This window comes from Rhinopithecus roxellana, chromosome 14 (assembly GCF_007565055.1).
Source record: "Rhinopithecus roxellana isolate Shanxi Qingling chromosome 14, ASM756505v1, whole genome shotgun sequence".
Classification (NCBI taxonomy): Eukaryota; Metazoa; Chordata; class Mammalia; order Primates; family Cercopithecidae; genus Rhinopithecus; species Rhinopithecus roxellana.
The window spans coordinates 132,440,925-132,467,390 of NC_044562.1; the positions used below are offsets into that span (position 1 = coordinate 132,440,925).

The 26,466-nt window shown below is 41.9% G+C and overlaps 1 protein-coding gene across 8 annotated transcripts in view; it reads right to left on the reverse strand.

Moving 5' to 3' along the window:
* IWS1 (interacts with SUPT6H, CTD assembly factor 1) overlaps positions 1–25,011 on the reverse strand; it is a 46,958-nt gene extending 21,947 nt beyond the window's left edge. For 6 of the 8 annotated variants that reach the window (XR_004053174.1, XR_004053173.1, XR_004053175.1 and 3 more), the window contains exons 1-4: positions 24,761–25,011; positions 21,326–21,441; positions 1,699–2,767; positions 129–318 (exon numbers count right to left, since the gene is read on the reverse strand). Coding sequence is in view for 5 of the 8 variants with exons in the window: in XM_030916384.1 (XP_030772244.1) it covers positions 129–318; positions 1,699–2,767; positions 21,326–21,441; positions 24,761–24,809 (1,424 nt within the window). In the remaining 3 variants the exon portion in view is untranslated. Of the gene's footprint in view, positions 1–128; positions 319–1,698; positions 2,768–21,325; positions 21,442–24,295; positions 24,634–24,760 lie in introns of those variants that run through there. The other 2 variants (XM_030916383.1, XM_010363447.2) reach the window with 2 other exon arrangements.
* Positions 25,012–26,466: the final 1,455 nt, after the last annotated feature.

Below are 26,466 nucleotides of genomic sequence, written 5' to 3' on the forward strand. Positions count from 1 at the left end.
AGTTCAGTAACTAAAATACTAAATCCCCAAAGACATGCAATTAGGCAGGACATACTGTATTACAACACAGACCCCTCTGTACTGCCTAATTCAGAACCCCTGAAAACTCATGTTACACTGTCACTTACTCTTCTTCATTGCCCGACTCACTGTCACTCCCAAACAGATCCTTCTCTTCATTTTTCTTATCAGACAATTCTTTCCCAGCTTCTTCCTCACTGTCAGATGCTATGGTCTTCTCTCTTTTGCCTGACTTGTCGGATACAGCATCACTGTCAGAGTCATCTGCATCAGAGACAACACGGCTCTTCTTTGCTGCTGTTGAAAAGAAAATCATCATTAATTTTATTTTATCATGGTCATTGTATTACCAAGCATAATAGATGCTTTAAAACAGCAGTATGCAGCAAAAAAAAAAATCAAAGGGCCTCCTGACACACGGTTTAGAATTTTTTTTTTTTTTTTTTTGAGGCGGAGTCTTGCTCTGTCGCCCAGGCTGGAGTGCAGTGGCCGGATCTCAGCTCACTGCAAGCTCCGCCTCCTGGGTTCCCGCCATTCTCCTGCCTCAGCCTCCCAAGTAGCTGGGACTACAGGCGCCCGCCACCTCGCCCGGCTAGTTTTTTGGATTTTTTTTTTAGTAGAGACGGGGTTTCACTGTGTTCGCCAGGATGGTCTCGATCTCCTGACCTTGTGATCCACCCGTCTCGGCCTCCCAAAGTGCTGGGATTACAGGCTTGAGCCACCGCGCCCGGCCTAGAATTTTTAAAATAACTAAATGGCTCATTTAGAGTCATCTTACAAATTTTCTGTTATTTTGCTTAAGAAAAAGTGGCCAAAAGATGAAGATATCATCAATATAAAAGCAGTCACCTTTCCTTTTGGGGAATCGAGAAAATTAAAACTAGATTGATGGGCAAAATTGGCATCCTTTCTACACTGCCTAGTAGTAACTGAACTAAAAAGGACTACATATTTCTTTCTAGGAATAGTCTCCACGTTCCTCTATCATTGCTGGTCAGTTTGAAATTTCTCATCTTCCTTAACAAATTGGCAACATGTCTGGTACCTTTTCCTTCTCCTATAAGAACTGTCTGTTGGGTTATAATGAAATATGTCTTTTCCAAAGATAAGTTTCATAAAAAAGTAAACAAGTAAAACTCACTGTGAAAATGGAGTCTTAGGTAGCAGAGACTGAAACATTCCAGAGAGAGATGGTGTCTCTAAATAGAATCCCCTCAAAGTTTCCCTGTATCTGAATATTCAACAATGTTTAACAAAAGAAAAGACGTACCTGTGGGAGCTCAGTTACTGATTGGATGGGATCTAGTGAACTAAGTGTCAAAGAGACCCACAGCTAACACTGAATACAGTTAGGGGTTTTCATGTCAACATTTTTCTTTGAAACATTACCTCTTCCAGTTTAAAACAAAAAAATCTGAGTATTTTATATTCCTATTGACACGTGGTTTATCACTTTGAGGCAGTCAGAGATTAATACATGCTAACAGAACTCAAAGGAAACTTACTATTAGGCTTAGCTAATGATAACCAGGGGAAATGAGTGTCCTAGTGATATTTTAGAATATTAAGCTGAATCACAGAATACAGATCTGACATACCAAGAGGATACAACGCTCCACAGTTACAAGCTTACACAATGAATAAAGCACTGATAGACAGCCCAAGGTAATTCCTTACATGCTTTCTCTTCATCTTCACTATCAGAAAGCACAGCAGCCTTTCTCTTCGCTACTTTCTCCTCCTCACCCTCTTTTTCATCTTCATCACTGTCCAGTTTTTGCTTTTTGGGTTCTTCCTCCTCGCTATCAGAACTGTGAAACTTTTTTCTGTCCGTATGGCTGTCTGAGTGGAAGGAGGCATTCTGCATTTCTGTATCCTCTCCCTTATTCTCCCTGTCGCTGTCATCATCTGACTCTGGCTTCTGTTTGTGTCTGGACGCATCCTCAGTTTCTGAGTCACTGGCAGGTCCCTTCCGAGGCCCCTCACTCTCAGAGTCACTGACTCGGGGTTTGGGTAGCTCCTCGTTTTCAGAATCACTGGCCTGGTTCCTTGGGGGATCCTCACTTTCCGAATCACTGATTCGGGGTTTGGGAAGCTCTTCATTTTCTGAGTCACTGGCCTGGTGCCTCGGAGGGTCCTCACTTTCGGAGTCACTGATAGGAGGTTTGGGAAGCTCCTCGTTTTCAGAGTCACTGGCCTGGTGCCTGGGGGGTTCCTCACTTTCCGAATCACTGACCTGAGGTTTAGGAAGCTCCTCACTTTCCGAATCACTCATTCGAGGTTTGGGAGGCTCCTCATTTTCGGAGTCACTGGCTTGGTGCCTGGGGGGTTCCTCACTCTCAGAGTCACTGATTTGAGGTTTTAGAGCATCTTCTGTTTCAGAGTCACTAGCAGGACTCTTCTGGAGCTCCTCAATCTCAGAATCACTGGCAGGATGCTTCCCAACATCTTCGTTTTCTGAGTCACTTGCATGCCCATTAAGAAGCTCCTCATTTTCAGAGTCACTCCCAGGTAATTTCCTGGTCTCTTCACTCTCAGAGTCGCTCCCATGCTGATTGACATCCTCATTTTCAGAATCGCTTGCGGGAGGCTCTGCACGTTCCTCAGATTCAGAGTCGCTGTCCTTTTGCCTGTGAAGCTCCTCACTTTCAGAGTCACTAGCATTAAGATTTATGGGCTCATCATTCTCAGAGTCTGTCACATGATGTCCTTTGGTGAGACCATCCTCTCGATCACTAGGTTCATTCTGAAAAATAAAGTGAGAAAAATTAGGAAAGTGCAAACAAACAAAAACCCTTTAATAGTAAAACATTAAATTTTTTCAGTGATTTTTTTTTTTTTTTTTTTGAGACAGTCTCGCTCCATTGCTGGAGTGAGTGGCGAGGTCTTGGCTCACTGCAAGCTACACCTCCTGGGTTCACGCCATTCTCCTGCCTCAGCCTCCCAAGTAGCTGGGACTACTGGCGTCCACCACCACGCCTAGCTACTTTTTTGTATTTTTAGTAGAGACGGGGTTTCACCGTGGTCTCGATCGCCTGACCTCATGAGCCGCCTGCCTTGGCCTCCCGAAGTGCTGGGATTATAGGCATAAGCCACTGTGCCCGGCCAATTTTTTAAAATATGAGAACATGTGCACCTAAATGGAGAATTCTTGTCCTATACCTATATAGAAATACCCCCACAGAAAGCCAATCTGTGAAATGGTTTTATCTGGATCCCCGAATGGGGAAATATAACCAGCCTTCATTAAAACAACTTTGTAAAGCATGCTCTCAGATTACTATAGAAAACTGTGAAGAGCCAGATTTTTTTTTTTTTTTTAAAAAAGGAGAATTTTCTCATACATACTTCTGTTTTGTAAAAATATAACTCTGGGCCAGACGTGGTGGCTCACACCTGTAATCTCAGCACTTTGGGAGGCCGAGGTGGTGGATCACCTGAGGTCAAGAGTTCAAGACCAGCCCGGCCAACATCGTGAAACCCTGTCTCTACTAAAAAACAAAAATTAGCTGAGCATGGTGGTGGGCACCTGTAATCCCAGCTACTAAGGAGGCTGAGGCGAGGAGAATTGCTTGAACCTGGGAGGCAGAGGTTGCAGTGAGCTGAGATTGTGCCATTGTACTCCAATCTGGGAGACAGAATGAGACTGTCAAAAATAAAAATAAAAATAAATAAATACATTTTTCAAAGAAATACTAGCAAAAATGTAACCAAGTTCTTTTACATAGGAACATTCTTGGGTTTTATAAGGTTAAAATTATTTTTTTTTTTAATTTTTTTGTATTTTTCAGTAGAGACGGGGTTTCACCGTGTTAGCCAGGATGGTCTCGATCTCCTGACCTTGTGATCCACCCGTCTCAGCCTCCCTAAGTGCTGGGATTACAGGCTTGAGCCACCGCACCCGGCTAAGGTTAAAATTATTTAAGGGAAAAGAAACCATACAATTTCATTTTATTTAAAGGGTCAAATAACATATGTGCACCTTCTCCCAAGATAATTTAAGCAAACAAAGAAAGGAAGGGTTAACATTTCCTAAGTACCCACTAAGAGCCAATACCACAATAGGCTCTCTCCTGTTAGTTCATTTACTCCTCATAATGGTACTTCTCATGATAACAAAATTGAGGCTTACAGTAGTCATGGTCCTGTGTTTAGTTACCCTAGAAATAAGAAAGCTTAAGTTTTAGGGAGAACATGATTCATCTAACTATACCAACACATAATGTTACTTGAAATAATTACTCTGAAAACATGCTCTGGGGTACAAACTTGATATGTGCATATTATAGCTATGATTTTTAAAATGCAGAGAAAAATATATAAAATTAAACATGCCTAAATACTAACAAGTGTTTTAGGATCTGGTGAATTTTTTCTCCCATCTGGTAGCTCAACTTTAAATAAAATGGCAATAATATTCTAGCTTAATAAGTGAAAGTATTTCCATGTTTGAGTATTCCCTCTAAAAATTTACTGAGCCAAATATTTGTTAGATACATGACTGAAGCTATGTGAACCTACCACAGACTATTTTCAAGGGACCAAAGAGCCTTTAAATAATACCTATGGCCAACATCATGCTATGAAACCGTTAAGTGACAAGATAATTCTTGTCAATGACAGGATAAATGGCATGAAAATGTTCTCATAAAACCCATACTTTTACTAACCCAAGTATGCTGTGTCTACAAATTCAAAAATAATATGAAAAATTATAAAATAAGCCTACAAGGCAAATGTTTGAAGAGTTTTTAAAATATTTTATCACCATCATGACAGCACAGCATTGCAAAGAGTCATTGCTACACACAGTCACTGAACTATAGCACATTCAGGAACGTTTCCAAAACCATAAACTTTTCAAAATCCCTAAATACAATTTTCTTGAGTTCTCACCGGGCACTCAGCACAGTACTGTATTGGATTCCTTGTCAGTCACAAGCTCTATTATCCCACTGGAACAGGCACTTATCTATTAAAACGATATTAGGACTCGAGAGATATCATAGAATCTTACAATTACAGTACAATACTCTGTATGTTGCCTAAATTTTACTTTAGCCATACTTCATAATTTAAAAGAATGCAGATGGAAAATTTAACTATCTGGATTGTAAGCTCTAGGAAGGCAGACATATTTTGGTTTGTTTTCTTGAGGTATTCTCAGAGTGCAGAATGCTCTCCAGTACATACACACACTAGGTAGAGTTTGAGCATTCCTAATCTGAAAATTCAGACAACTCCAAAATCTGGAACTTTTTGAGCACTGACATGACATCACAAGTGGAAAATTCCAAACATAAGCACCTAATACAAACTTTGTTTCATGTGAAAAATTATTTAATATAATGTATAAAATTACCTTCCAGCTACAAGATAAATGAATTTCGTGTTTAGACGTGGGTTCCATTGCCAAAATTGCTCACTATGTATAAGTAAATATTCCAAAACTCAAAAATATTCTAAATCCAAAACACTTCTGATTCCAAGCATTTTGGATGAGGCACACTCAATGTGTATTTGTTAAATTAGTAATAAAGGCGTTAAGTGGGAATAACATAAGGTGAGGAAAAATTAATCCAACAAGAATGTATTTCATGTCTACTATGTGCAAGACGCCAAGACACCAGGCTGAGTATGTCTCAGGGCCTGACCTTACGAGCTGCTAATGAGAAGCCAGCCAAGCACACCGTAACAGTACAGTGTAACATGCACTATTCACAAAGTATGTATATGATATTTCAAAAGTGCACTGGAAGTGCATCTATATGAAACTGAGCTGCAAAAAAAAAGGTGTGCAGACAGTGAGCCAAGATCGCACCACTGCACTCGACTGGGTGACAGAGCGAGACTCCATCTCAAAAAAAAAAAAAAAAAAAAAAAAAAAGGGTGTGCAGACAACAGGCATGTTTGCATGGAGTTTGTGATGGCTGAGTTAAGAGGGGAGGGTGGGGAGAGGCATACAGGACCAGCAGAGGCAATTAAAGCAGGAGGCAAAAAGGGAAAATTGCAATTGGCTTTTGGAATGCTCTCCATGACAAACCCATCACATAACTCTAAGGCCATGTCTATGTGTGACTTGATTTATTTTAGTTGAAACAACAGAAATCATCTCTAGCTAAGTCCAGAAAAAAAGAACAATCTTCTCAGGATCAAAGTGAGTTGAATGACTAAACACTCAGGAAGGTTAAGCACCAATGCAGCACAGAGAGCTTAGAAAAGGGAACTCAAGGATCATTTTACTAGAGTACCATCAGTAACATGACTCGGCTATAAACTGTCTAGAACCTAAATTACAAATCCCCAAAAGAGACGACTTAACTGGCCAAGGCAATATCAGAAACTGTGACTCAATCAGTTACAGCTGGATCGGGGCACAGCACTGGGAGTCACTCCCAAAGAAGTGAGAGACACTGGGCAGTCACCCAAAACTCACCCGCTACACTATACCCCAGGTTTCCTGATGCATGGTGTAGCATTCCAAAACAAACAACCCCTACAAGGACACCGCATAAGACAATGATAGTGAAATTTAGGAATCCTCACGAATTTTTTATGAGTTTCATGAAGACACAGCATTATGTATGGAACGACGGCAAAAAAGGGGAGAAATAACTACAGTAAAAAAGTACCAGTCTGATACACTCAAGCTAAAGAATACACTTAGACGACAACACCACAGAATTTGGGACGAGTATGCTGGAAATTATACAGTTAAGCTTAAAAGTTATCAACACAATATCTAAAGGTTTTAGAGTGGTTTTGGCAATTAAATTGCAAACTTAAAAAAATCCAAAAGACAGTTTTTTTAAAAGTCACATGAGTACAACAAATCAACAGTTGAAACTGACATTTAACGGAGTTTTTAAAATAATGTAAGACACTTCCTAGTGGTAATGGTAAAAGAAATTGAGCAGTCAGAAGCTCCTTAGATGCTTTAGAAACATCTATAATGCCGCCGGGCGCTGTGGCTCATGAGGTCAGGAGATCAAGACCATTCTGCCTAACACGGTGAAACCCTGTCTCTACGAAAAATGCAAAAAATTAGCTGGGTGTGGTGGCGCACTCCTGTAGTCCCAGCTACTCGGGAGACTGAGGCAGGAGAATCACTTGAACGCCGGAGGCGCAGGCTGCAGTGAGCCGAGATCACACCACCGCACTCCAGCCTAGGTAACAGAGCAAGACTCCGTCTCAAAAAAAAAAAAAAAAAAAGAAAGAAAGAAACACAAACATCTATAATGCCTCATACCTCCTTCCTTAGCCATCAATCACACTGCAGTTATAAATAACTACCGGTTATCCATCATAATAAACAATCTTGTTTATCTCAGCATACAAAGAATAACCACACTTCTTACGACCAGGGCCACAATACACAGAGAGATAACTGACATTCTTAAACTGCAAAGTAAATAAAACTGCTATAAATCAAATAATAATTTGTAAAGTATTCAAAGTATTATATTGTCAAACGGAAACTTGTACAGACCCAAATAACTCAGGACACTTTGTTTCTTCTTGACTGGTCAGAATGTTTCTTCTTGACTGGTCAGAAGTGTCAAACTCAAAGTACTTGATGTCGTATATACTACTCTACCATTATAAACTGGAAAAATGCTCAACACTAAACCACACAGTAAATTCCATGAAGAAATATCTATAGAAGTATGTTCAAAAACATGTTTCACTAGACCCTAGTTCCAGAAGATATAGTTGAAAGTATCATATAGGACTTTGTCAATGCATATTAGTTTAATGAGCATGAAAGAATCTGAGAAACCCTGCAGTAAAATAACATAATGCTGTCAATCCAATGTCGTTCCTGGAGTGCTGCACCACTTTGAGAAACTCCCAAGCACACACTTAATATAACAAAGCTATAAACCAGAATGTCTCTTGTCTATCAAAAGTTGATCTTAGAATAAGAGTCAGAAACATAGGAACTCCTGATGAGTAACAACAACAACAACAAAAATCTACATAAAGCTTGTTTTTTGTTTGGTTCGTTTGTCTTTTTGAGACAAGGTATGACTCTGTCACCCAGGCTGGAATGCACTAGCATAACCATAGCTCAGTACAGCCTTGAACTCCTGGGCCCAAGAGATCGTCCTGCCTCAGTCTCCCAAGCAGCTGAGACTACAGGCACATGCCACCACATCCAGATTTTTTTTGTTTTGTAGAGACAGAGTCTGTGTTGCCCAGGCTGTTCTCAAACGCCTGGCCTCAAGTTATCCTTCTGCCTTGGCCTCCCAACAAAGTTTAGGATTTTATGATAATGATGTAAACTCCTGCCTACCTCTTCAGACTCACTTCTTTCCACTCACCATCAACCCTATGTGTTACAGCAGCAGTTCCCAAACCTCAGTATGTATAAAAATCACTTGGGGAACTTTGGAGAAAACCATACAAACTTTTGGTGCTTCTCACCTCCAGATATCAATTCAGTGTATCTGGGAAAGGTGTCACAGAATCTGAATTTTGACATGTGGTCCACATGATTTTGACCACATTTCAGAAATTCTACTCCAGTTTCAGTAGAGTGAACTACTAACTTTGCTCCTTTACAAATGCTGTTCCCTTTACCAAGAATATCTTTCTTGTACCTTGTCTTTTTCATGCCTAAAAACTTGCCAAAAATACTCATCTCCTGAAGTCTCTTCCATCTTTCTCTCTAGGTAGAATGAATGGACTTTGTGCAACATAATGTGACAGTTAAGGCCGTGGAATTTAGAGTCAGAAAGACCTGAGGTCCAAGCCCCAGCTCTGTTACTTTCTACTATGTGATCAAAGGACATTTTCTTAACTCTTCAAAGTTTCCATGTCCTTGATCTGATGGAATTAGGAATAGTATCTATACCGTAGAGGGCAGTTCTGAGGAATAAAAGCTTGCAAAGCAGTAAGCACAGAGCCTGTGAGCATTCAAAAAATGTTATGTACCATCAATAACAAAATCTCATTAATTATTAATTACAAAACACTCCCCCCTTCAAGACTCAGCTCAAATACATCCCGTGACGGCTGCTGACCTGGTTAGCCATTCCCTCCCTTCATATCCCCATGGCATCTTGTACGCTCACACTTCACTGAAAGGTGACTTACACACTTATTTACACTTATCTGATACACCGACCTTAAGATCCGAGGCTATTCTGTAAAAATGTATCTTTTACCTGCGGCATAAAAAAGACACTCAAAATATATTCACTAAAATGAAAAAGAAACCCCACAAGCAATGCTTAACATAAAACAAATGGAAAATAATGTTTGCATTAAACATTATCAGAATCAGAGACAAAGACTAAAAACAAAAACAAAGGAAAATGTAGACAGAATCACAAGAACTAATAAGATATAGGACAGCAATAGCCAAGACAAATCTTTTAGTTGTTTTGATGTACTCCCCATAAGGATGCTTTCCTTATACTAACACAACCCCCTGAAGGAAAGAGCCAAACAAGAGCAGACTGCCATCTTTGCTCAATTCAAGTAATGCTGGAGCTAACGGAGTTGTCATCGACTTCAAGGGCAGATGGCTGGGCCCACTGTGCTTTGCTCACAGTCAAAAAACCGTGAGAAGCCAGGTTCCATTTCCAAACAACATCTTCCTCAATGTCCCACACTCCATTTTTCCCTGTGGGACACTCGGGAGGGTACTTTTATGCACAGACGAAATCTACAGGCTTCTGGATGTTAAGATAGGCATTTCCTTTGATATGTCTCCTTTGATACATTTTCCATGAAACAGAAACCAGCTGAAACAAAACCACACAGCTAATTGGCAAAAATACTGTCTAAAAGAATATATGGTAAAAATAACAAAAACTAGAATTGGAAACTAGTTATAACTAGGTCACATTTGACGGCCACCCCTCCACTTGGTGCTCAAACTGCTTTACTAAAAAGTTATATTTCCAGAGATGACTACTTAAAAAGATTTTTAGAGTCTTCCCCCTTCTTCCCTATCTGTCCTACCACAAAAGGTGTGAAGCCATCTAACCCAAACTTACTTATTCAGCATCACTTTCCATTAAGCTATTCCATTTTCTAGCCACAATAATCATTCCTGAAATATATCAAGTCCTTCTTAATGTTAGGCCCTGTATCTGCTGCTCTTCTAGCTAGACAGAATTACCACTATCCCAACCCGTTTCTCCAACTGGCAATGTCTCTCCTTTTTCTGTCAGCTGAAATATCATGGCTACTAAGCCCCTCCTCCCTTCCTCTCAGTGCTTGGTATGTATCTTTGCTACAATGACATACTATATTGTAGTCACGTATTTATAGGTCTGCCGCACCCACACAGACACCTTAAAGTTTTAAGTTTGCATTGCTATGCCTAGTAAACATTCAACATTCAAAAATGTTTACAGAAAGACATGAATAATAAATCTTCACACATTAAATAAACTTAAGCAATAGTGCCAATTTTTTGGGAAATGCATTCCAATCCAAAGGTTTAATTATCTGGCCGGGCACGGTGGCTCACACCCGTCAGCCCAGCACTTTGGGAGCCCAAGGTGGGAGGATCACCTGAGGTCAGGCGTTCAAGACCAGCCTGGCCAATAGGGTGAAACCCTGTCTCTACTAAAAATACAAAAATTAGCTGGGTGTGTGGCGCATGCCTGTAGTCCCAGCTACTCAGGATGCTGAGGCAGGAGAATTGCTTGAACCCAGGAAGCAGAGGTTGCAGTCAGCCAAGATCACACCACTGCACTCCAGCCAGGGTGTAAGAGTGAGACTGTGTCTCAAAAAAAACAAAAAAGTTTAATTAACTTGATTTGGAAACCATATAATAACACAGTTGGGGACAAAGTAATAAATGTCAACTATCTCAGGCTGCACATGAGGTAGAGGGGTAGCTGGGAACACAAAATCTTCAAAGAAAGATGTGTAAAACTTCTATAGGCTTCTGGATTGAGAAATCTAAACTTCAATACCTTTTCTTCAAATTTAAGAAACTACCCTTCCATGTATCCTTCCAACTAATCTACTAGGAAAAGACAATTTGATACCTAATAGTTACAATTTTTTAGTAAGAGAATATATATTAAAGATAAATTTAAAACAGAAAAAAACAGCTAGTAAAGAAAGGTTTATCTTTCCATGAAAGGGTTCTTCACAAGGTTCTTCTAAATTCTGAATTTTTTAGTACATTTTGAGTTAGCTGTTGCATGCTCATAAAAATGGGTTACCATATAAAATGGCATAGTATTCTACCAAATTATTTTCCCTTTGATTTGAGAGATTAATGGGCACTGTAGAAATAAGACAAATGCGAATCACACCCAAAGATCACCATCTTTTACGTTTTAGTCCTTTCAATCTCTTCTCTGTGTAAATTTATTTTAAAACAATTAAACTAGGACCTAGAATCACAATAATGGCCTGTATCTTTCAAGTAATAGCGGCAGGAAGCAGACAAATTCCTAGGCAGATAGCGGTGGGTCCCTGGTGAAACATGACCTTCAAGTCAAACACAGCTTAAACGCAGTAAACTGAGCTGCTAGGGCACCTGACCGGAGTGAGAATCTTTATTCCCGTTTGCCTGCTCTTTCCTTAGTGGTTCTTTCCGAATAAGACTAATTTTTAACTCATCATATGTTGCCTTTCCCAAGGCTACCTACAGCCCGTATCTCCCCAATTCTGAGTCTATAAAAACTCCAGAGTTAGCCACAGTTGGGGACAACCCACCTTTGGGAAGGGGCTGCCCACTTCAGGTCCCCTCTCTGCTGAGCTGTTCCGTCGCTCAATAAAACTCTTCTCCACCCTGCTCACTCTCAGTTGTCCATGTAACCTCATTCTTCTTGAACGCAGGAAAACCACTTGGGACCCACCAAACGGAGAATTCAAAAAGGGGTGTAACACTGTACCCCTCCCTCCTGCTTACCCAGCAATGGGGGAGAAGAAATTGCTGGGCGTGACACGCCACCACTCGCCAACGCTGTGGGCAGCAGGAATGAATAAGAGCTGTAGTGCTTCTCGAGAGCCCAGACCTCGGGACTCTCCAAAGCAGGGCTGTAACACGCACCTGCTTGCCAAGCCCTGGGCGGTGGGAACAACAGAGCTATGACACCCTTGGGGATCTGCAGTTCATGGCATCTCTCAGTTTTCAGGCACCACCACATTCCCCTAGTCTGGACACTGGCGCCTTCCATGGAAGTTGCTTGTGGCACACTGGGTCCAGCTGCAGCCTTGCACGGAGCCGGCACCTGTGTCAGTGCCTGGAGCTGCCCGCCTGCTGCAGCAGCTGACCTGCCTGGCTGTGTGCCGTGACCAGACCCAGACCCTGCACTCGGCTCATTCACACACCTCTTGCCGTTCCATACCTGTCTTGCTGGCAGAGGCCCGTAGCAAAAATCAAGTGCAGCCTGCCAGGCCGAGTGGGCAGGAAGAGTCCAAGTGAGACTGGAGCCCAGCGAGGCCCAAGCAGGGACACTGCTGGCCCCAGAGGTCTCCCGCCAACAGGAAGTGGCACCCTCCAAAAAAAATTCTGCATCACAAGTAACATGTTCAATTCTCCACGTCACTATTCTTTGAAAACAATTCCAATAGCTGTGTTGCCATTCTTATAAACGTCCTATTTATAGTTTAATCGCTCATTTTCTACATTGTTGAGTATTTCTTGCTTTCTTTCTTATGTTTATTACACCTCCTTTGTCCATTTCAGTGTTTTCAACCCAACGGCGGTTCTGGGTCTTCACCCAACGGGTTAGTGGGAAATTCAAGGGGCTGTTTTTGGTCATCAACGATGGGGAGGATGTGTTACTAGCATTTCATTTAATGCCCAGTAACCAAGATGCTAAATGTCCTGTTAATATACAGGCATGCACCCAAATATCCACAACTGGCTTGCTAAGAATCTCTTGTTCAGGAAAGCAACACAAGGCTGCTCTCTGTGGTGTGGCCACAGGCAGGACCCAGAGGACCTCACCCATCCACACACACACAGGAATCTCCCTGAGATGAAAGAGCTCAATGGGCCCAATACAGATTGCAGTAACAGACAAGAGAAGCATAATGGGTCCCTTTGGGATTTAAACTGAGGAATACGCAAAAGTCTGACCAATCTGTAAGAGATAAACATCAAGCCAAACAAGGATTTTTGGCATCACAGCATGAGAAGTTCTACTGACCTTCTCCCCAGTGAAAATTATTAAAAACAACCACTTAAAGTCTCTACAAATGGCCCTAATGGCAAAGGGCAAATGAAGAAACACCTACACAAATTCCACAAGAGAGACTATTTGAACCAAGATCTACTGAACCTCCTTCCAACCTCACAATTCAGTGAGGCTGACTCCACTCCAGATTGCTGTAGCCAGAAACACAGAGCTCCCTCTCTATCCTGCTTCAGTTAGAGGGCTTCCTTTCCAGGAAGAGCAGGGCATCAGCATCTCTCATCCTGCTCCCGAAGCCTGTTTCTGTGGTTAAGTTCTGAAAGACTGAAGTTGAGAAGTAGAGATTCCCATCTTTTGACCAACCCTTACTTGCTTAAAGGCAGCTCTACCTTGGGTGGACCACACTGAGAATACTGGGGCCCTAATCACCCTTGTGCCGGCTTGTGAGCCCATGCCAAGAGATGCAAGCTGAAAAGATTTCAGGTTACTAACTTATTCCCACTCCTCCACCCCCTACCCAGAGCTCAGTGTTTAAAAAAATACAGAAGACATCCTAGGCAGCGTGGAGAGGTTGCAGTGAGCTGAGACCGAGTCATGGCACTCCACCCTGGGCAACAGTGAGACCCTGCCCCCCTCCCCCACCCACCCACCCACACACACACACACACACACACACACACACAAAACAGAAGAGAAGAAGACAGCTGAATAGAATTACTAGACATAAGCTCAAAAGAGGACTTCAACAATACTATAAACCAACTAAATCAAACAGATATCTAAAGAACTAGGCCTGGCACAATGGCTCACACCTGTAATCCCAGTACTGCTGAGAGGCCAGGGTGGGAGGACCACTTGAGGTCAGGAGTTCGAGACCAGCCTGGGCAACATAGCAAACTCCATCTCTACAAAACAATTTAAAATTAGCCAGGCATGATGGTACGCAGCTGTAGTCCTGGCTATTCAGGAGTCTGAGGCGGGAAGACTGCCTGACCCAGGAGTTGAAGGTTACAATGAGCCATAATTTTCTCACATGCCCGCTATGTCAAAGTGAGCCACAAATACACCACTGCACTCCAACCTGGGTAACAGAAGAGATCGTTCAAAAACAAAAAACAAAACAAAACAAAAACACAACCTGTATTCAACAATAAAATACATATTCTTATTAAGTACATGGAAAATTCTCCAGGATAGGCAATGTGCTAGGCCCTAAAACGGACCTCGACAAATTTAAAAGAATAGCAATATATAAGGTTTGTTCCCCTACCACAATGAAATAAAATTAGAAATCGTAGGAAAAATGTTTAGGAACAATATGAATATGAAATTAATAAAATAATTCCATTTACTAAGCATCAAAGCAAGTAACATACTTAAAAATTTAACAAAGAAATCCAACATGTATACATGGAAAACTATAAATCACTGTTAAAAGCAATTAAACACTTAAATAGACATCCCATGTTCTTGGATGAACAGACCTTATACTATCAAGATGGCAATATTCCCCAAAGTGATCGATAGATTCAGTGCAATCCCCCTATCAGAATCCCAGCTGACATCTCTGCAGAAATCAACAAACTGATTCTAAAATACACAGGCAACTCCAAGGGACCCAAATTGGCTAAAAAAATCTTGGAAAAAAAAAAAAAAACCAAATTAGGACTCATACTCTCCAATATCAAAACATACTACAAAGCAATAGTAGTTAATACACTAGTACAGGCACAAGGATAGATGCAGATATGAAAGAGATTTTAAAGTTCAGAAATGAAGCCAAATATCCTATGGCCAACAGATTTTCAACAAGGATGCCAAGACCATTCAATGGGGAAAAAAAAGTCTTTTCAACAAACGGTAATGGGACAACTAGACAGCCAATGCAAAGAATAAAACTACATCCCAGAAAGTCAGGTAGTAATTGCCGACAAGAGTATGGAGAAATCAGAACCCTTAATACTCAGCAGGTGTGAATGTAAAATGGTGTAACCACTGTGGAAAATAGTCTGGCAGTTCCTCAAATGATAATACAGAATTACGTTAGGACCCAGCAATTACCTCCCTAGGAATAAACCCAAGAGAACTGAAAACGTATGTCCACAAAAAATGTGTACACAAATGTTTACAGCAGCATTATTCATAATACCAAAAGAAACAACCCAAATGTCATCAGCTGATGAACGGATAAATAAAATGTAGTATGATCCATATAATGGAATATTATTTACCACAAAAAGGAATGAAGTACTGATACGTGCTACAACATGGCTACACATTGAAAATATTATGCTAAGTGAAATAAGTCACAAAAGACCATATTTTATCATTCCATTTGTAAGAAATGTCCAGAACAGGGACTCTATGAGACAGAAAGTATATTAGTGGTTGCTGAGGACTGTGGGGTGGGGAGGGGTAGGCAAAGGGAAGAGGAGGTTAGAAAGGCAACAGCAAAAGTGTTTCTTAGATGATGAAATTCTAAAATTGACTGTGGCAACAGCTGGGCTACTATGAAATACTAAAGATCACTGAATTGCACACTTTAGGTAAATTGTATAGTATGTAAATCGATCTCGACAGAGCCCTCTTTTGGGCCAGGCACAGTGCTCATACCTGTCATCTCAGGACTTTGGGAGGCCAAGGCAGGCGGGTGGCTTGAGCCCCAGAGCTTGAGATCAGCCTAGGCAACACGGCAAAACCCCACTGCTACTATAAATACAAAAATTAGCTGGGTGTACTGGTGCATGCCTATCATCCCAGCTACCTGGGAAGCTGAGGTCTGGATCATTTAAGCCTGGGAGGTTGAGGCTGCAGTGAGCTGTGATTGTGCCACTATGCTCCAGCCTGGGCTACTGTGTAAGATTCTGCCAGGAAAGGAACGGAGAGCGGAGGGGAGGAGGGGAGGAGGGGAGGAGGGGAGGAAAGGGGAGGGGAGGGGAGGAGGGGGAGGGGAGGGGAGGAGGGGGAGGGCAGGGGAGGAGGGGGAGGGGAGGGGAGGAAGGGGAGGGGGAGGGGAGGGGAGGAGGGGGGAGGGGAGGGTAGGGGGGAGGGGGGAGGGGAGGGGAGGAAGAAAAGCTGCTTTTTAAAAGACAGGCGATTCTTTTTTTTTTTTTTTTTGAGACAGTTTCGCTCTCATTGCCCAGGCTGGAGTACAATGGCATGGTCTCAGATAACTGCAACCTCTGCCTCCCGGTACGAGCGATTCTCTTGCCTCAGGCTCCCTAGTAGCTGGGATTATAAGTGCCTGTCACCACACCTAATTTTTTGTATTTTTAGTAGAGACGGGGTTTCACCAGCTTGTTGGCCAGGCTGGTCTCCAACTCTTGACCTCAGGTGATCCACCCACCTCAGCCTCCTAAAGTGCTGGGATTACAGGAGTGAGTCACTGCGCCCAGCCCAAGACAGGTGCTTTTTAAAGATCAACGTTGATGCAAAAAAACCCATGATGAACAAAATATTTAAAATGTGAAGACAGGGTAACTGGTACTGGTTTTTCCTTTTCCCTCTGGCTCAAATATAGACTAACACAGCATTGTTACTGATTCTAACTTTAAGATTTTGATATTTTGCTCATTTTTTTGCATTAATTTTGAGTTTTTAAATATCATTTATCTTGATTACTGAGTGTTTTTCAAATCTTGGAGAAAAAAATAAAGCCAACCATACAAGAATAAACAGAGATGTTATTAGAAATGGCCAGTAGGCAGGCCCATCAAAGACAGATGGACAGAACAAGCTCTCTAAACAGAAAGATTTACAGCCCATTACATACATATGTTACAGTAAACTCGTTTTCTTAGTCTGATATGAGACTTGTTCTGTCACCTGTCCGAGATTATTTATAGACATATACAATTATTTTAAGAAAATATAAGTTTCTTTTTTTAATAACTAAAGGAGCTTTCTAATAAAGTGGTTAAGAAACTTACAAAATTACTGGTCTTCAAAACCTTATCAGTATTTCCTATACTGACCACTATCTTAAAGATTGTGTGTGCGTGTGTGTGTGTGTACTGAGTAAATACTATAGATGAAATGAATTAAAAAAAAATACTAGCCTAAATTCTAAAATACAGATGAGGGGTTAAAAAAAAAAGTACCATTATTGGGAAAATTATGCTGTGAGTACCATCTTATGGTAGCAAAATAATGGCCCCCCAAAAATGTCCATGTTGAACCTGTGAATATGTCACTTTACATGCAAGGGACTGTGCAGATGTAATTAAGGTAAGGACCTTGAACTAGGGACATTACCCTGGATTATCCAGGTAGGCCCAATTATAATTACGAAGGTTCATATAGGAGGGATGCAGGAAGGTCAGAGTAAGAGAGAGATGTGATGACAGAAACAAGAGGTCAGAAAATGAGTTGTGAAGACGCTACGCTGCTGGTTTTGAAGATGGAGGAAGGAGCCTCAGCCAAGAAACGCAGGTAGCCACTACAAACTGAAGAAAGCAAGGAAATGTGCTTTTCCTCAGAGAATAACACAGCCCTGTAACACCTTGATTTTAGTCCAGTGAGACCCATTTTGGACTTGACCTCCAGAATTATAAGATAATAATTTTTTGTTGTCTTAAGCCACCAAGTTGTATCAAGTTGTTACAGCCTCAACAGGAAACTAGTATATTTTAGGCTTTGGACCTGTAATTCATACTGCCCCATTTTTTTTGTTTTGTTCTTGTTTGTGAGACACTGAGTCTCGCTCTGTTGCCAGGCTGGAGTGCAGTGGCGCGATCTCCGCTCACTGCAACCTCCACCTCCCGGGTTCCAGAGATTCTCCTGCTTCAGCCTCCTAGGTAGCTAGAACTACAGGCGCGAACCACCATGCTCGGCTAATTTTTGTATGTTTAGTATAGACGGGGTTTCACCATGTTGGCCAGGATGGGTCTTGATCTCTTGAACTCATGATCTGCTCACCTTGGCCTCCCGAAGTTCTGGGATTACAGGCACGAGCCACCATGCCTGGCCTTAGCACTGCTTCATTTAATGCAACTGTACTCTTTTAACATCCCATTACTTCTAAAAAAAAAAACTTTTAATGAGAAAGCAAAATCTCTTCTTAAAAGTCATTTTAAACAGGCAAAAGAACATTAATACAGAACTCAACACTTATATACAGTACAACTGGCACTCTTGAAGTACTAGTGGTTTAGCAAATTAGCATAACCTTCCTGGAGAGGAATTCTATGAAGAGCCTTAAAATGTCTTAGTCTCTTTAATCTCAATTCTCCTGGCAGCTTTCTAAGGAAACAACAAAAAATGATCACAAATGTTTATGTACAAAAATCTTGAGGGCAGCTTCAGGTATTTAATATAACAGCTAAACAGCATAAATTACAACAATTAGAAAATTGCTGAGTAAGTAATGCTGCTTATTGTGAAACCATTAAAAATTATGCTTATTGAGAACCTTCAATAACGTAAGGAAACACCTAAAAGTATAATCTTAAGCGAAGAGATAAAAATAATATATAGGCTGGGTGCAGTGTCTCACGCCTGTAATCCCAGCACTTTAGAAGGCCAAGGCCAGCGGATCACAAGGTCAGGAGTTTGAGACCAGCCTGGCCAACATGGTGAAACCCTGTCTCTACTAAAAATACAAAAATCAGCCAGGCGTGGTGGTGCACACCTGTAATCCTAGCTACTCGGGAGGCTGAGGCAGGAGAATCGCTTGAACCTGGGAGGCGGAGGTTGCAGTGAGCCGAGATCACGCCACTGCACTCCAGCCTGGGACAGAGCAAGACTCTGTCTCAAAATATACAGATATAGATAGAAAGATAGATACAAAAATATATATAGTAAAATCTCAAGTAAAGTTAAAATATATACACATCATATACACGGGACAGAATGAAACTGCAGGAGAAATAATGTGAAAAGGCTCACAGTCATTTCTGTAGTTGGAGTATGCTGGTTTTGATTTTTTTCTTTAAACTTTACAGATACAGGAGCACCTCAACTTATTATGGGGTTATAGCCTGATAAACCCATAGTAAGTTGAAAATATCATTAAGCCAAAAATGCATTTCATACTTCTAACCCACCAAACATCACAGCTTAGCCTAGCCTACCTTAGATGTGCTCCAAACAGAGGTAAGGTCTACAGTTGGACAAAATCACCCAACACAAAACCTATTTTATAATAGAATGTTGAGTATCTCATGTAATTTATTGAATACTGTGAAAAACAGAATGGCTGTATGGGTACTCAAAGTATGCATACAGCACTTGCAACATCACAAAGTTGAAAATTTTTAAGTCAAACTATTGTTTAAGTCTGGGACAGTCTGTGATTTCCAAATTTTCAAAAACAGGCACATTTATTTATTTAGAATCCATATTATTTTAAAAAAATAAAGATGCTTAGGGTAACCTGAACTTGTAACTGCACCATGAGGCCATGAGATGACTACCCTACTGGGTCCTAAACTGACAGTGGTTAATCTCTGAATGCTGTTTCCAAAGTGGAAACTTAAAATATCACACACTAAATGCACTGACTGTAACAACATACACATTATTAAGTAACTTCCAACTATCATTAATTAAAATATTGGAATTTACTCTGAATGTTTAAAAGCACAGGAAAAAACCTGAGTGACATCAAAATATACAGAAGATGAGCCTTTTCCACACCCACATTTAGTTCTTTGACCTCCCCTACTCCTTACTGACCCCACTTCAGTTACACTGGCTCCTTGAAGACATCAAGCACACTCACCTTGGGGTCTTTGCCAGGGATGTTCTTCCCCTAAACGTCCATATCCACATGGCTATTCCTTTGCCTCCCTTCACACCTTGGTTCAAATGCCACTTTCTTAATAAAAGGCCTATATGGTCCCTATTTAACACCAAAGCCTGACCTCCATCCTTTGTTCTGTTCTAATTATCTGTTTTCTTCACAGCATGTTACCTTCTAGCAAACTACCCAACTTAAAAAAAAAATGTTTATTGCTTAATGTCTTTCTCCCCCTACTGGAAAAACATACCTAAGAGAAAGATTTTAACTTCTAGTCACTGATAAGTCCAAAGCACCTGCAAAAAGAGTCTGACACATATTAGGCGCTTAATAAATACTTGCTGAATGTATGATGTACTAATGTACTGTCAAAGGACAGAGTCAATAATATAATCTCTAATCATACCTACTAAAAATTGGACAATTTTCTGCATATGTGTAATCAAGAAAAATATAAGGCATAGAAAGTTCTTAAATCTTTCCATCTTTATCATTCCTATTTGTTTCAGTCATGTCTACCGAAGACTTAAGGCGAATTTATTGAAAAATTTCCCAATTTTATCTTGTTAACATGATGTATAACCAGAAAGGCAAATAAAGCAGTTCTGAAATATTTATGTATTAGGCCAAATATGTTAAAATGTACACAAAACCCAATATTATTCTGTATTATTAAACAGAAACAGCTCTTAAAATTATATTTGGGGGCCAGGTGTGGTGGCTCACGCCTGTAATCCTAGCATTTTGAGAGGCTGAGGCGGGCAGATCACTTGAGGTCAGGAGTTTGAGACCAGCCTGGCCAACATGGTGAAACCCCGACTACCAAGAAAACAAAAATAGCTGGACGTGGTGGCCTGTGCCTGTAGTCCCAGCTACTCAGGAGACTATGAGGTGGGAGGATGTCTTGAGCACAGGAGGCGGAGGCTGCAGTGGGCCAAAATCTCACCACTGTACCTCCAGCCTGTGTTACAGAGCCAAGACTGTCTCAAAAAAAAAAAAGTATTATTACATACGTTATACACACCATAACAGTTCAAAATGAGAAGGGCAAATGCTGACATAAATTTTGACAGGTGATAACCCCCGTAACCTTCAAGTAGTATTCCTTCAGATTCCAAATTCTCAATGCCCCACTACGACATTATTGCAAAATAGGGAAACTTAGTCAAATATCAAAGGCCGGGCCCATTTTCTGAATCAATACTCACAGTTGAAAGCTGCCCAACATTTGAAATGTGACCCAATCAGAATGTATTTCACTGTGATTTCAACAGTAACCAGACCATCCCTATTTATTTTTCAAGCAGTTTTCTATTAACTTATGCTCCTTTTCTCTCAGAGATTAAACCCTAAACTCTTGTCACAGAGATTCTGTAACTCCTATAACATAACAGGTCTCACAGAATGCAAGGGAAAAGCCCTCCCAAAGATGTTGGTTAGCCAATACCTCTGAATGACGTTCTACACTTCCAGTGTCTGATCCGGAGTGTTGCTCATTTACATCATCCTCACCGTCTGACCCTGAATCCCGTTCATCCTGTACTGGGGTAGCACCACCATCATCTGATTAAAAACAAAACAAAAACCAACTTATGGTGTAAGATGAATGACATCTACAGTGAAATGAACACACTGAATCAAGAATAACGTAAATGCAACAGTTACCACTGAGGAAGCATAACTAAAGATGCTAATATTTTGAATAAAACAATACTCATACAAATACCAACAATCATAACACGTACTGTGAAATACGTGGCAGCAAAACTACACCATAAAAACAATTTGTAGCTTAAGAAACAACACTAAACACCAAGTCAACAATTTATTTCAACTTCATGTTAAAATTGGGTCTGTCTTTCTCTCCAGGGCATTTACCACCTTCTAATATTACTACCTGAAGTTATTTTGTTTAACGTGGGTCTTCTTCACTTGAAAGTGCCACAAGAACAGGGATTTTGGTTCACTGCTAAATCTCTGGAGCCCAGAACACTGCCTAGTACCTGATATACAGTAAGTATTTTACAAATGAAGAACACAAGGAACTCCAGTCCAAAACTACTGAAAATTTCTTCAAGAAAAGCATATATAAAATGGTAAATAAAAACTGTTACCCAACTTTCTTTAATATTTTTGTTGAAATGGGGTCTTGCTATGTTGTCCAGGCTGGTCTCAAACTCCTGGCCTCAAGCGATCCTCCTGCCTTTGCCTCCTAAAGTGCTGGGATTACACCCAGCCCCAATGCTTTAAAAATACAGAGTAAAATTGTATTGAGAGGAAGTTAGGGTTGAGAAGATAGGAAGACTTAACAGTTTTATAAAAATAAGCAAGTTTTAAAAATGAAGTAGTCAACTACAGGAAAACCAAAACATTCTCTAAGAATGAAATCACATTCTCCTTTAGGCAGCCACATGGGGAAAAGAAAAAAAAAAAAGAAGAATCACTATGATTACTATCATATTAATGAGCTAATCTACTTAGCTAAGAACAACATATGGTCATGATAAAAATAATAGTTTTGAAGTTTAACAATTATGCTGCAACAGTGGGAAGACAGGGAAGAAGGGGGCACATAGGCTAAAATGTCCTAGCATAACAGAACATCATTAGAGAATGCCTAAAAATGATGCAGCAAGAGAGTGCATGAATTAGGAATACACAGGTAAACCCCCCAAACAGCTAAAAGAATGTGAAGTGGGTGGAGGGAGTAAGTCAGGGAACTGCTATTTTTCTGTTACCTCTTTTAGTACTTAACCTATGTACAGGTATTACACATAATTACTTTTTTTTTTTTTTTTTTTTGCTCCTTTTGCCCAGGCTGGAGTGCAATGGCAGTGATCTTAGCTCACTGCAACCTCCACCCCCCTGGGTTCAAGTGATTCTCCTGCCTCAGCCTCCTGAGCAGCTGGGATTACAGGCGCCCGCTACCACACCTGGCTAATTTTTGTATTTTTAGTAGAGAAAGGGTTTCACCATGTTGGCCAGGCTGGTCTCAAACTCCTGACCTCAGGTGATCTGCCACCTCAGCCTCCCAAAGTGCTGGGATTACAGGCGTGAGCCACCGTGCCCGGTCCACTTTTTAAAAAGTAACTTAAAAACACAAATGAATGGAAAAAAAACTATTTTGAAAGTATCAGAAAAGTGTTTTTTTTTTTTTTTTTTTTTTGAGACAGAGTCTTGCTCTGTCGCCCAGGCTGGAGTGCAGTGGTGTAATTTCGCTCACTTGCAACCTCTGACTCCCGGGCTCAGGGCTCAAAGGATCCTCCCACGTCAACTTCCTGAGTAGCTGGGACTACAGGTGTGCACCACCACACTAATTTTCGCATTTTTTGTAGAGACGAGGGGTGGGGGTAGGGGTGGGGGTGGGGGTGGGGGGTAGGGGCGTGGCGGGGTGGGGGTGGTGTTGGTCTATGTTGCCCAGGCTGGTCTCGAACTCCTGGGTTCAAGCCATTGGCCGCCTATGCCTCCCAAAGTGCTGGGATTACAGGCATAAACCACCGCACCTGGCTTAGGAAGGTGTTCTTAAGCAGTGCATGCTTGGAAAACCCTTTGCAGTCATTACAATTCACTGTCCTATGTAAGGAAAAGCAATGAACTCAAAACAGTAAAGAGCTTAACGCTTAAACTATTAAGAACTCAAGTTTAAAAAAAAAATTTTTTTTTAATTTTCAATTTTTGTGGGTACACAGTGGGTGTATTTAAGAACTTTTGAGGCAGAACCCCCAATATAACTAGCACACAAAGGGAAAGCAAACGCAACGTGTTTCCCACACCAGGTTCTGCTTCACTTATCCTTAATCTCCGGTGCCGAGCACCGTGCCAGCAGAGTGGGCCCCAGTAAGAGTTTACAGAATAAACAAACAGTAAAGAAAGGAGCCTAAACTTCGGTGAGGAGAAAGAGGAACGATCTCAAGGTGGAAGAAAGGCACAAAAATCACAAGTGCCAGAAGTGCACTCCTTACTCTATGCATGCAACTGAAACATGCGCCCTGCACTTATGTCCGGTGTTGCAGCCAAGATTAAACCACTCCCAACTAGGAGTGAAAAGTGTAGGAAGGATCCCCCGCCCCATCGCCCCTTGGATTCTCCAACTACTGAACTACTGAAAACTCTTAACAAAAAATACCTCTCCTTCCCTAGCACTTTGCACACAATAGGAGCTTAATAGACGAAAGTGACTTCCCAATTTCAGCAAAAACCTTCACCGATTCAGAAGAAAGCTTTCCCACCAGAATCCCGTCTCCAGCGTTCTAGCGTCGAGGCTTGCAGCCGGTCAGTGGGCTCTTGCCCTCCTCGGGCCGGGTCGCGGGAGGGAAGGTTTCGGGGGCCTCCTTGCCCCCACCCGCGGGGTGCCAGGCCGACCCCCGCCGAGTAACTGCTCCGCCCCCCAGCCCGGTCCCCCAGGTCCCTGCCCCACCTGACTGGTCGCCGCTGTAATATTCCGAGTCCATGGCAGGCGGACTCTCAGCGGGGAGTGTCCGCGCCCCGCGCCGCCCCCGTCACCTCCTTCCAGGCGGTGTGACCCCGGAAGGCGCGGCTGAGTGTTCAGAGACTCCCGCCCGACCGGAGAACTTAACGGGTGCGGAGAGTAAGAAAGCGGCAGCGGCAACGGCGAATGCTTTGACCTGGAAGCGAAGGCAGGCTGGCAGGCGGGCAGGCGGGCAGGCACGCAGGCACGCAGGCACGCGAGCCGGCGCTCTACTTCCTAGAAGCACCGCTGGGGCCAAAATGGCGTCTGCCCACGACCCTCAAAGGAATGCAGCGCGCAGGCGCGGCAACCCGTCAACCGGCCAATGAGAAGACGCAACAGCAATGACGCAAGGCACGGCCGGAAAGGAGACTCCTGGGAAAACTGACTGGAGCTCGGGCTTTAATTAAATACCTTCTTCGGGTGGATCCCGGTCTGGCCCCCGTGGAAATAACGTTATCATTGATTCTTTATCATTTTCTAGATTCTGTGTCCGTGCCTTGTTTGAAGAGCTTCTGAGATACTCTTCCGAAAAACGAAGACCCGCTCAAATGACTTTTCCGTCATTCAGCCAAACCACTGTGGTTCCCGTCAGGCCCTGGGGCGCCTCGTTCCCGCCCGCAATAGGCGAGAAAGCGGGAGTTGCTCCCTGGGACTTGTAGTATGACGACCGCGAGCTGTGATGCGTTACCAACTGGCGCGAGCCACAGCGCCTCCTCTCCCAGCGTCTTCCTCTCTTTCATTCTAAACAACGATTTAATTTCCTTGTTAAGAAGCCATTTGGCCAGCAGTAAGAAGTACACATCTTTGCTTCCAGAAGGGTTCCCCTGATGAAACAACGAGAAAGGTGAAGTTGAACTTTTCCTGAGCGCTGTGTTCCTAGAAAACAGCGGTGATTAAGAAACCCCTTCATCTATTTGTGTTTCTGGAACGGCACACTGTGAAGAACCCATCTCCACGTGACTCAGATAAAATGCGTGCAGATGACCCCCTTGTTTGCCTGTGACAAGGCCAAACAGAGACCTTTCCCCTTTATTCTGAGCCTATTAATAAAGCCAGACAGACAAATTCCCGCTGATGATACCGAGTAGTTAGTTGAGATTAGAACACTCCCCCGACCCCAAACTAGTTAGACACAGAGAACATTTTCTGTTCACCTGACTGAAACTTATCCTGATTGCAAAACAATCCCAACTGTCAATCATCCCACCTTCCTCCCTATAAAAGGCAAAACTGCGCTGCCAAGACACTGATCATGTCTGAAGTGCTCTCCCTGTTGAAATAGGCTGAGTAAAATCTATTTCCTTACTTGTTCACTTTAGTCTTGGACAGGGAGGGGAACATTCTTGACTTTTGATCAGAGGCGGGCCAGTAGAGGTTTAAGCAAAGACTCCCCAGGAGGTGTAGACATGTAGAAAAAGAGCGTTTTGTTACTACTACAGATGTCTGACTCTTCGTTAAGCCAGTTAGAGTATGCTGGCAGAGCCCAATTATAGGCTCCTGAAGAGGACGTGGGAAGAGAAGAAAGGGGAGAAGTGGTTTCTCTCTGGAAATTCCCATTTTCCTGCAAGAGAGTTCACGGATATTCTTTTCCAATGTGGTGGAAACAGCATTGAATCCAAATTCCTTATTTTCAGCTGTGGGAATGACATCTTCTCAGGCAGTCTTGAGAATCAAAAGAACAAAGAATGAGCAATGCCCGACCGACACCAAATCACTTGATAGAAGATATCAAGGCTCTAAGCCCTCTTCTAGAGGTGAGAGTACACCTGTGTAAATGGAGAGTACACCTATGTAAATGGAGCAGGATTCAAAGATCAAAATTCCAGGAAGAGTTTCAGTGGAAGAGAACCTTTTAGTTTCACCAGAGATGTAAGTCCAACAGTCAGGAAAGTGGTTGGGTTATCAACAATGCAATTGCCAGATGATAATTACTGAATTTTAGCGTTAAATCTAACTGTACTGGTGGTTTGGAGAATGGATAGAAACACTCTGGACACACAACAATATTCTTAGCTCTAGAAGGCTGCAAAGAAGCATCAGATCTAATTTTTGTACTCAGAAAGTCAACAATTTAGTAAGACAGGACACGTCTTTCAAATGAATACAGAGCCTTAGTT